This window comes from Dysidea avara, chromosome 12, assembly GCF_963678975.1.
Source record: "Dysidea avara chromosome 12, odDysAvar1.4, whole genome shotgun sequence".
Lineage (NCBI taxonomy): Eukaryota > Metazoa > Porifera > Demospongiae > Dictyoceratida > Dysideidae > Dysidea > Dysidea avara.
The window spans coordinates 15,252,297-15,264,265 of NC_089283.1; the positions used below are offsets into that span (position 1 = coordinate 15,252,297).

Here is an 11,969-nt window from a genome sequence, read left to right on the forward strand (position 1 = left end):
GTATGTATCCACATGTATGTTGCAATACAAATCAACATAATTGCTAACAATTGGATACAGTAAAATAGACAGAACAAGTAGCTGCTCCTCTTTGCTATCATTTCTTTATGTACTACGTTGAGAGCATATAGATACAGCACATACTGTACCTACGCGTATTTTACTTGTAAAGCCTGAATAATCAAGCAGTATTTATGTAATAGAAATACCATGGCTTTGAAGGATTTTGCTGATATATACACCTAAAGCTGGAGGATCGCAAGCCTGATGGCTAAGGGTGTATATATCAGAAAATCCATGAAATATATCATAGGTGAAAGAATTACTGAGAGAGCACTCAGTAACTCTGTTTCTTTTATACACACATTAAGCCTATATACCAGTCAGGACCAGCTGCATCTGGTTCATATTGCCATGTAAGTTCATTATTGTATATAATTCATAACAAAAAAAAATCTTGAAAGCAATTAGTACCTACGCATAAACTTACTTATTAGCTTATGAGCTACCACTATTCATTAAAATTGTGCACTTTTAGACAATTTAGCCCTGCTTTCCAAAACTCTTTGTTAACTTCAAAATGTAGATGGTTGAGCAGCAACAGCAGCAGCAGCAACCAACAGCAAACAGCAGCAACCAACAGCAAGCAGCAGCAACCAACAGCAAACAGCAGCAACCAACAGCAAGCAGCAGCAACCAACAGCAAACAGTAGCAACCAAAAGCAAGTAGCAGCAACCAACAGCAAGTAGTAGCAGCAGCAAGTAGTAGCAGAAGCAACAGCAGCAGCTCAATATTGAAGTTTCACAATAACCGGACTATAAGTACTTAAATATTGTGGTAACCACTTTATTAGTTGGCTCATAGCTATAGATGGTCAAGGAAACACATTCCGTAAGCAGCACTAAAATATGTATTAGGACGGAGTCTCATCTTTATATATGCAATTATAGTTGATCAAGAGGTGAAATTCATGCATGGAGTATAATGTATATTCCAGAGAATTCATTTCTGACTCATAATATTGCTATTTAGATATCAAAATCATGTTGCAATTTCACAAACACACTGACATACAGACACTCACACGTACCCCACACACACAACACAAACATTCACTATTCAATTTATTTATTAAAGTTTTGCAGCACAAATGCTGACAGTTTGTAGGACACCTGGTCCTACAGCCACTTTACATACAACACCAGCTCACAATTATAATATATTATCGCATACATCAAGAAAAGATATTAATATGTTGAGCTAATGTATAGTTAAATTATGCAAATGTCAGTCAACACTTAGAATAACAATATTGATTGATATCTCCAATGGCAATACTAATCACATTTTCATTGAACTGATGCATAAATGTGGATGCTTGATGGGGTTTGGTGGTGCAAATGCAGGTAAACAAATTAAGGTACATACACATGCTGAAGACTCAAGTGTATATTAATTAATATGTGTAATTGTGTACAACATGTATACCTTTTGCATATAATTTTGTTTTGCAGTAAGTATTTTGTAATACTATAAATGTTTAAGGCATTTAATCCCATAGGACATGGTTTCAAAGAAAACTAAATTCATTGCTACTGACCACAAAATAACTATTACTATACTGTTGTTGTTTAATGGAGTGTATAATTTATCACTATTCTATAGTATGTGACAATATTAATTGAACAATTATCAAATTCATTAGACTGGAGACAAAAAAAGATGATTCAAATTTTAAGCTTCAGGCAATATTTCTTTATCTTTACAATCTGTACATGCATGCATGTGTATATGCTGTAGGACTTGTAGATGCAAGGTTCTTGATATGTACGTAGGTACATTGACAAACAGAAATGTTGTCTCTCAGGGTCTTTAGTTCGTCATGATTAGAGAGTAATGCTATCTGTTTTTATGAATTTTGTTTGGACTCTATACATTATACCAAGAGTCCATAATGGACTCTTGATTATACTTAGTAAAATTCATAGAACAGTTATAGCAATAAATATAGTTGTTACTTACACAGCAATTGTAATGGTATCTAAATTCTGCGAACCATTAAGCTAGTCATGCGTAATACTTTAGCACTATAAATCATTGATGACTTAATGACACTGCAATAAAGCTGGTATTTTTATCAATTGTATTTATTGTGGTTGTTACCAGCTGCTGGTGGCAGTTAATTTTTTAAGGCATATATCATTATAATCATTGAACACCTGGTAACTCTATACTGTTTTAATGGTGGACTATACATAGTTGCTAAAGCAGCTAGTAATGATATGTTGTTTACTATAATAGCCTAATAGTGAACTTCTTAATGCATATGTGAATGTGGTATGTGACCACATTTTGGAAAACCGATCTTAATGTCACCACAATTGACAGCTCAAATATTTATGACTAAATGCATTTCAACCTATCAATTTACTTTACATCATTAGCTATGCAGTATCTTGAATTATAACATACTAATTTTAGTGAAATAATCCAACAGGCACCGCCTAACTGTCTAAATGGGAATACTGTACTATGAATTGTATAACGCTATATACTTGTTATGATATTCCAAAATTCGGTCACATATACTGTATTAAAATTGTGCACTTTCAGACAATTTAACCCTCCTATCCAAAAACTTTTTGTTAACTTAAGCAGCAAACAGCAGCAGCAAGCAGCAGCAACAGTAGCAGGAAGCAGCAGCAGTAAGCAGGAGCAGCAGAAGCAAGCAGCAAGCAGCAGCAGCAAGTAGTAGCAGAAGCAACAGCTCAATATTGTAAGTTTCACAATAACCGGACTATAAGTACTTAAATATTGTGGTAACCACTTTGCTAGTTGGCTCATAGCTATAGATGGTCAAGGAAACACATTCCGTAAGTAGCACTAAAATATGTATTAGGACGTGGTTCGAGTACAGCTGGCATGATTGGAAAGGGTACTAGCTATACTTTACCTAGCTGTCTGGCAGTCTATGCTAGCCACACCTATTGTAATTTGTTAGTCACATGACTGTTTTTATTAACCCTGTGCACTGAGAAATGTTAACCGTTTTGATATTGTCGTTGTTCCTCTCTGCAGTATCGTCGCAGTTTCTTCCGAGTGTGGTGGACACAAGCTATGGAAAGGTACAATACGTATCACACACTGTTTTAATATTCGAACACCAAAAATTATTTCGCAGGTAAATGGACTGATCACCGAGACAGCTAAAGTGAGTAATATACCTAAAATAATTATTTAAATCGTACTTTTGATGCTGTGATGACAACCACTATAGCTACACATGTAGCCTATACACTCTGACAACTTTCAGAGTAGTATTTGGAGAATAACGGAAATTATTAGCATTAATATTATCGTGCTTCGGCTTCTGTATAACTCTTAACCTAAAGCACATTGCTAGAAGTGATCATGTGTTGTTGGCAAAACTATAATGCACCTATCAATGTTATCCCCCACCCTGGCACAGTGAGGTAGAATTTGACTTTTTAAACTCTAATTCTCCACTTATATGGGGGCATGACTAGTAAAATCCCCATGCAGTATGGCTGCACTACATTTTAGGAAACAGGTTAGTACCAGTGTTGGGCAAGTTACTTGTTAAAAGTAACTAGTTACATATTACATATTACTTGCAACTGAACTATTTAGTTACAGTTACATATTACCCGTAAAATAAAGTAACTATAATAATATTACATATTATATTACTTTGTGTCCACAGCCTTAAGCTGTCACGTGTGAAACTACCACCTTATCATGTGACATCATTGTGTTGTTGGACAATGTGTAAATCTTGGTTATAAGTAAGCAGCTGGTGAATAAACTTCATTCAGTAGGCTTCATTACTTCGTTGTGGCTAGGCGTTACTCAGTGGATTACTAACGAGATTAGTAACTTCGTTACTTGTAGTAATAATGTTATGTAATATTAGATTCGCTACAGTAACTATATTACTTAGGTAACATGTTACATTTGTAAGTAAAGTAACTTGAGTTATATTACCTGTTTTTAGTGTATTTCGTTATATTACTTAGTTACCACAAAATAATAATATAACGTGCGTTACATAAGTAACGCGTTACTCCCAACACTGGTTAATACTTATGTAGCTTACAAGTTAAACAAATGCCAAAAATTTCAAATGGTCAAATGCCTTACTAATGGGGCACAATTTCAGATCAGATTGGGCCAAAATCCTCTACTAATAGGAGGGGGTATTGGGGCGCTTAATATTGATAGGTGCATAACTATATACGGAACAAAACATACACAAACAGTATGCTGCTTGAAGCCTAGCCACGATGGTAACTGTTTTTGATGTGTACTTAAAGTCAGAGGAGGTCGGCAGTAACATATGCTTTATGAAGTACATTTCTAGCTCAATACCTACATCCTTTTCTGAGAACGTGAAATTCACAAGATTGATTGATCAAAACTCAAGCAGATTTCAGAAATCTATATTGGACTGCAACAAAAAAAACTATACTAAAAAGAGAGTCTTGTATTCAACATTTTTACTGGAAATTATATCTAATCCAAAACAGCTAAGCTGTAAAAAAAGTGTGCAGCCCTCAGAAAGGCTATGGTGAAAAAAGATGTGAAATCCAAGGTCGCGGCCAAGAAATGGCTGTGATGGTAGGTTAATGGTAAAAATTTTAATAATGACAATTCAGGTAAATTTTGTGAAGCGGCACAAAAATTCACCTGAATTGTCGTTATTAAAATTTTTACCATTAACCTACCATCACAGCCATTTCTTGGCCGCGACCTTGGATTTCACATCTTTTTTCACCATAGCCTTTCTGAGGGCCGCACACTTTTTTTACAGCTTGGCTGTTTTGGATTAGATTTCATTTCTTTTTGTATTTGTATACCCCAAAGCCGGCCTATGGCCAGCTTTGGGACTTTTTTAACCTATGCTTTTTTTCTTCACTACAGGAAGACGAAAAGATGAAGTAGATGTATATACTTTAAGTATTTTATCAGTAAATGTACAAATTATATATATAATACATATGTGATCGGATTTGCGAAAAGGGGTCTTCCACACACATCCAATTTGCCAACTTTGACAATTGATAACTTCAGATTGGAAAGAGCTATAGCCTTGAAATTTGGGCAGTGGTGATTTCTTTGCAGCTGAACTCTCTACATGATGGTTTCTTTGTAGCTGAACTCTCTACAAGGTAATTTCTTCTAGCTGATCTCTCTACAGGGAGATTTTTTGTAGCTGAACTATCTATACAAGGTAACTTCTTCTAGCTGACCTCTCTACAGGGTGATTTGTTTGTAGCTGAATTCTGTATAGGTGATTTGTTTGCAGCTGAGCTCTTTACAGAATGGTTTCTTTGTAGCTAAACTCTCTACAAAGTAACTTCTTCTAACTGATCTTTCTACAGGGTGATTTGTTTGTAGCTGAACTATCTACAAGGTAATTTCTTCTAGCTGATCTCTCTACAGGGTGATTTGTTTGTAGCTGAATTCTTTACAGGTGATTTGTTTGCAGCTGAGCTCTTTACAGAATGGTTTCTTTGTAGTTGAACTCTCTACAAAGTAACTTCTTCTAACTGATCTTTCTACAGGGTGATTTGTTTGTAGCTGAACTATCTACAAGGTAACTTCTTCTAGCTGATCTCTCTACAGGGAGGTTTGTTTGTAGCTGAACTCTCTACAGGTGATTTGTTTGTAGCTGAATTCTGTACAGGTGATTTGTTTGTAGCTTAATTCTGTACAGGTGGTTTCTTTGTAGCTGAACTCTCTAAAAGGTAACTTCTTCTAACTGATCTTTCTACAGGGCAATTTGTTTCTAGCAGAATTTTCTACAGGGTGATTTCTTTGCAGCTAAACTCTCTACATGATGGTTTCTTTGTAGCTGAACTCTCTACAAGGTAATTTCTTCTAGCTGATCTCTCTACAGGGTGATTTGTTTGTAGCTGAACTATCTACAAGGTAACTTCTTCTAGCTGATCTCTCTACAGGATGATTTGTTCGTACCTGAATTCTGTACAGGTGATTTGTTTGCAGCTGAGCTCTTTACAGAATAGTTTCTTTGTAGCTGAACTCTCTACAAGGTAATTTTTCTAGCTGATGTCTCTACAAGGTAGCTAGTTTGTAGCTGAACTCTCTACATGGTGGTTTCTTTGTAACTAACTTTCTACAAGATGACTTCTTCTAGCTGATCTTTCAATATGGTGATTTGTTTGTAGCTTCACTCTCTACAAGGTAACTTCTTCTAGCTGATCTCTCTACAGGGAGATTTGTTTGTAACTGAACTTTCTAAATGATGGTTTCTTTGTAGCTGAACTCTCTACAAGTTAACTTCTTCTAGCTGATCTCTCTGCAGGGTGATTTGTTTGTAGCTGAATTCTGTACAGGTGATTTGTTTGCAGCAGAGCTCTTTACAGAATGGTTTCTTTGTAGCTGAACTCTCTACAAGGTAACTTCTTCTAACTGATCTTTCTACGGGGCAATTTGTTTCTGGCAGAATTTTCTACAGGGTGATTTCTGTGCAGCTGAACTCTCTACATGGTGTTTTCTTTGTAGCTGAACTCTCTACAAGGTAATTTCTTCTAGCTGATCTCTCTACAGGGAGATTTGTTTGTAGCTGAACTATCTACAAGGTAACTTCTTCTAGCTGATCTCTCTACAGGGAGATTTGTTTGTAGCTGAACTCTCTACAGGTGATTTGTTTGAAGCTGAACTCTCTAAATGATGGTTTCTTTGTAGCTGAACTCTCTACAAGTTAACTTCTTCTAGCTGATCTCTCTACATGGTGATTTGTTTGTAGCTGAATTCTGTATAGGTGATTTGTTTGCAGCTGAGCTCTTTAAATAATGGTTTCTTGGTAGCTGAACTCTCTCAAGGTAACTTCTTCTAGCTGATGTCTTTACAGGGTCACTAGTTTGTAGCTGAATTCTCTACATGGTGGTTTCTTTGTAACTGAACTCTCTACAAGGTAATTTTTTCTAGCTCATCTTTCTACAGGGTGATTTATTTGTAGCTGAATTCTGTACAGGTGGTTTGTTTGCAGCTGAGCTCTCTACAAGGTAACTTCTTCTAGCTGATGTCTCTACAATGTCACTAGTTTGTAGCTGAGCTCTCTACATGGTGGTTTTTTTGTAACTGAACTCTCTACAAGGTGACCTCTTCTAGCTGATCTTTCTACAGGGTGATTTGTTTGAAGCTAAGCTCTCTACAAGGTAACTTCTTCTAGCTGATCTCTCTACAGGGAGATTTGTTTGTAGCTGAACTCTCTACATGATGGTTTCTTTGTAGCTGAACTCTCTCAAGGTAACTTCTTCTAGCTGATGTCTTTACAGGGTCACTAGTTTGTAGCTGAATTCTCTACATGGTGGTATCTTTGTAACTGAACTCTCTACAAGGTAACTTTTTCTAGCTCATCTTTCTACAGGGTGATTTGTTTGAAGCTGAACTCTCTACAAGGTAACTTCTTCTAGCTGATCTCTCTACAGGGAGATTTGTTTGTAGCTGAACTCTCTACATGATGGTTTCTTTGTAGCTGAACTCTCTCAAGGTAACTTCTTCTAGCTGATGTCTCTACAAGGTCACTATGTAGCTGAGCTCTCTACATGATGGTTTTTTTTGTAACTGAACTCTCTACAAGGTGACCTCTTCTAGCTGATCTTTCTACAGGGTGATTTGTTTGAAGCTGAACTCTCTACAAGGTAACTTCTTCTAGCTGATCTCTCTACAGGGAGATTTGTTTGTAGCTGAACTCTCTACATGATGGTTTCTTTGTAGCTGAACTCTCTCAAGGTAACTTCTTCTAGCTGATGTCTTTACAGGGTCACTAGTTTGTATCTGAATTCTCTACATGGTGGTTTCTTTGTAACTGTACTCTCTACAAGGTAACTTTTTCTTGCTCATCTTTCTACAGGGTGATTTATTTGTAGCTGAATTCTGTACAGGTGGTTTGTTTGCAGCTGAGCTCTTTAAAGAATGGTTTCTTTGTAGCTGAACTCTCTACAAGGTAACTTCTTCTAGCTGATGTCTCTACAAGGTCACTAGTTTGTAGCTGAGCTCTCTACATGATGGTTTTTTTGTAACTGAACTCTCTACAAGGTGACCTCTTCTAGCTGATCTTTCTACAGGGTGATTTGTTTGAAGCTGAACTCTCTACAAGGTAACTTCTTCTAGCTGATCTCTCTACAGGGAGATTTGTTTGTAGCTGAACTCTCTACATGATGGTTTCTTTGTAGCTGAACTCTCTGCAAGGTAACTTCTTCTATTGATCTCTCCACATGGCGATTTGTTTGTAGCTGAACTCTCTACATGGTGGTTTCTTTGTAGCTGAACTCTACAAGGTGATTTTTTCTAGCTGAACTATCTCTTTCCATAGTTGCATGAACTCCATACAAGGTAACTTCTTCTAGCTGATCTCTCTACAGGGTGACTTGTGTGTAGCTGATCTCTATACAGGTTTCTTATTTCTAGCTGATCTCTTGAATTCTCTTCAGGGTGACTGCTCTATTAGAATGACTGCTCTATTAGAGTATCTCGATCTCGCACTTGCTGCATCAAGTTGGATTTCATGTTATAACTCCGTGGCTTTAAGTCTGATTCTTCTACACCATTGATGGGCCTTTCTAAGATGATTACTCCATCTGTACAACGATTTTCAAAGCATTACCCCAAGCGGTTTATCTGGTAGGCGTGGCAAGCAGTCGTTTTTTTATTAGCTAATCTCGATTGCGTAATTGTTACACACTGTTGGTTTTTTCATTGTATCTTCCTGGTTTTTAGCTCGATTTCTTTCAAACCACAAAAGGTTTGAGGTTCAATAGTTAACCTATTCACCCACCGATTTTCAGCTTCTTCCCATACGCGGTTTACCCTGTAGGCGTGACAACATATTGGTGTTATTTTTCGTGAATAATCGCTCATAACTCTTTGCCTGTTTATCGTATTCCAGCCAAAGTTGGTACCGAGATGCGCCTTTATATCCCCCTTCTGTGTGCCAAATTTCAAGACAATCGGATATGGCGTGCGAGTTTTATAGCAGTTTTTGTAAGTGTGCGACAAGAAAAAGAAAAATAAGAAGAAAAAAAACGAAGAAACTGAGCCAATTTTTGAAGTCGCATATCTCGGGAACGCGCGAAGCGATTTCGCTCAAATTTGGAATGTGGAGTGCTGTAGTTGGGGGGCATGTCCACAGCAAAAATCGTCTTGTTTCATCAAGGAAGCACAGAGCTACGGAGGTGCGAAAATTGCGTTTTCTTTCTTCCTGTCAATATACTCACGGGTGTTACGCGCCGGCTTCTTGGGCCGCACGACACACTACCGTGTGTCTTGATATCAGTGAAAACTTGTCAGAAATTGACAAGGCACATAATGTAAATCAATATACTTTAGCAGAGCAATCCATCGTAAACTATGAGAATATCCACTAATAGAGCAGTCATTTTTATTGTTGCACTGTTGCTGAATCCTACCAACTGCATCTAATTAACATGCATGTTATTCATAATAATACTGTTATCTAGCTACCCACTGCAAGGTAGCTTCGAATTGTTGCCCAGCTATAACATGGGAACCAGCTGCAAGGTGAGGGCATAGATCATTCCAAAGAATGAGAATTTAGAGTCTGTGTAATCAGTTGCAAATAGTTTATGTAGCTTATGAAATTCAACTCTTCTTTGTTTACTGACTGTTGCAGGTATTCAGGAGTATCCCATATGCTAGGCCACCAGTCAAAGAGCTCAGATGGCAGGATCCACTGTATGTACACTTGTGTATGAATGCTGTAATTCACAATGGCCTCCTACTTATGCTTAATATAGACCACCATTCCCATGGCCAGGCATTTTACAAGTCACTGAAGATCCACCAGGATTTCCTCAGGTATCAATGACGCTAACAGTTGCAAAATAGTATTATAAGCAATAAAGTATTGTCCTTTTTATGTCCCAATTTGTGGAATTTTTATTCAGAATAAGATAAGCATAATCTAGCAATAGGCAATTTAATACTCTGGGAGAACACAGCGTATATACCAACTTTCAAAGCAGTGACATTTCTCAGCAGCATTGGGTAAAAGGCAGTGGTAAAAAGCATCAGTTATCACCATTTGTCATCCCATCAATAACTTGCATGTTTTATCATTCAGTTTAATGTATTTTGTTCTCATTCCCACACAGTTCAAAACTATGATATTGCCAATAGTGCAAAACAGGCTAACAGTGCTGTAATTCTACTGAAATTTCAAGGAAGTGTTTTATGGGAAATTTGTGAAATACTCTCAAGATAATTTCTAGCAAAACAAATACTTGGACATTTTAATGCTTTAAAAAGTAAATAATGCAATACTATACAGTAGCATCATCAAGAATAGTATGAAATTTAGCTGTAATTCTGGTGCCACTGGGGACAGCTAAAGATACTTTAGTTTGTTCCCAGCCATCCAGCAATGTAGTCAAAAATGTATTGGCTTCCTTCCATAAACAGTGGTATGGTCCTTTAAAAATAATTATATATAATAATCAACAGTTTCTACACACTGTCTTTCTTTGCTCCTGAGCCTGAAGACTGTATTACTTAACAGCCTGCGGTAAACCTCCGAACTTTTAACAGCAACTGCAAGTTGGTTGATGGTGCCTGAAAGATTTTTCCAGCTTACATGTAGCTGTTATTTAGATAGTCTCACAAGATTTTGCTTCTATTCACCTTACCTTTTCCTAGGTAGTTCCATTGTTTATCACTTCAACTACCAGAGCAGATTTTCCATTATCTTTGTCAACAAAAAACAATTCAAAACAGCTAGTATTGTCCAGCTTCATCTTGGTCAAGGACACTAATTCCAAGCACCATCAGTAGTGACTTTTTGTAAACAGATACAAACACATGTGAACAATCATTATTCCACCAGGAACAGTAAATGTTCTGGCTACTGGAACCTTTTAAATATTGCAGCCTGTCTCTTCTTATATTGAATGTCATGTAAGGTTTAGTGTGTACTGCAACATAAGAAACAACATGGATAAACTTCATTACACTGCAATACCATTTTTCATACCAATAATAACAGACTAGGGTGTACAAACTAAGTTACGTATAAGCAAACCTCTTGTCATTCACTAACAGTACAATGTGATTGTAATTTAAACTGGAAGAACAACAAACCACAAAGAAGCATTAGGAAATGTAGTTCCATGGTTGAATCTGGATTCTATAATTACATTTTGAGTTGTTGAGTTAGTCAATAAAGGCATTGGTCAATACTGGTATAATATGCAACTGAGACAGAATCTTAGTTGGCCATATGTGTATTTTTGTTTCTTCTTTACTCTATGATCCAGTCTGTAATATGTTCTCTTACATGCAGAGTGCAATTTGTACTCTACCTAAATGGGGATGTCCAGCAAAAATATAGGAAGACTGCTTGTACCTAAATGTTTTCACTCCACTGACAGCAACGGTATATACCGTTTATATTTGATGTTGTTAGCACAATTGTAATTTCTCAGACATCATCAAAGCTACCGGTAATGGTGTTTATACATGGTGGAGGATTTGATAAGGTAATAATTTTATCGTAGTGTTTTATAAAAAAATATGATGGGGCCTCTTATAGGCATATAGGTGGTGGCTTGCTCTATGATGGACAATACATAGCCAATCACACTAATGTCATACTGGTCACCATAAATTATAGACTTGGTGCTCTTGGTTTTCTTGTGTATGGTAGTAACCAAGAAATTGGTGGCAACTATGGACTAAAGGTAGTGTTAGATCACTTCACAATAGCATGTAATGTGGAGAATAATTGTTCATACAATAGGATCAGCGGTTTGCCTTAAAATGGGTGCAAGAGAATATTACATACTTTGGTGGTAATCCTGATTTAGTTACCATATTTGGTCAGAGTACTGGAGGTGTGTCTGTGGCAGCTCACATGTCTAGTGTGAAGAGCAGTGGTCTGTTTCATCGTGTGAGTAAATTTCTGTTG

The 11,969-nt window shown here is 36.9% G+C and overlaps 1 protein-coding gene across 1 annotated transcript in view; it reads left to right on the forward strand.

Moving 5' to 3' along the window:
* The first annotated feature begins 3,052 nt into the window (after positions 1-3,052).
* Positions 3,053-11,969, forward strand: part of LOC136239868 (crystal protein-like) — a 10,832-nt gene continuing 1,915 nt past the window's right edge. Inside the window, exons 1-9 of the mRNA XM_066030617.1 lie at positions 3,053-3,126; positions 3,183-3,212; positions 9,508-9,568; positions 9,681-9,742; positions 9,805-9,865; positions 11,346-11,438; positions 11,488-11,541; positions 11,595-11,742; positions 11,802-11,951. Coding sequence (XP_065886689.1) covers positions 11,522-11,541; positions 11,595-11,742; positions 11,802-11,951 — 318 coding nt within the window. The 5' untranslated portion in view covers positions 3,053-3,126; positions 3,183-3,212; positions 9,508-9,568; ... (2 more) ...; positions 11,346-11,438; positions 11,488-11,521. The remainder of the gene's footprint in view (positions 3,127-3,182; positions 3,213-9,507; positions 9,569-9,680; positions 9,743-9,804; positions 9,866-11,345; positions 11,439-11,487; positions 11,542-11,594; positions 11,743-11,801; positions 11,952-11,969) is intronic.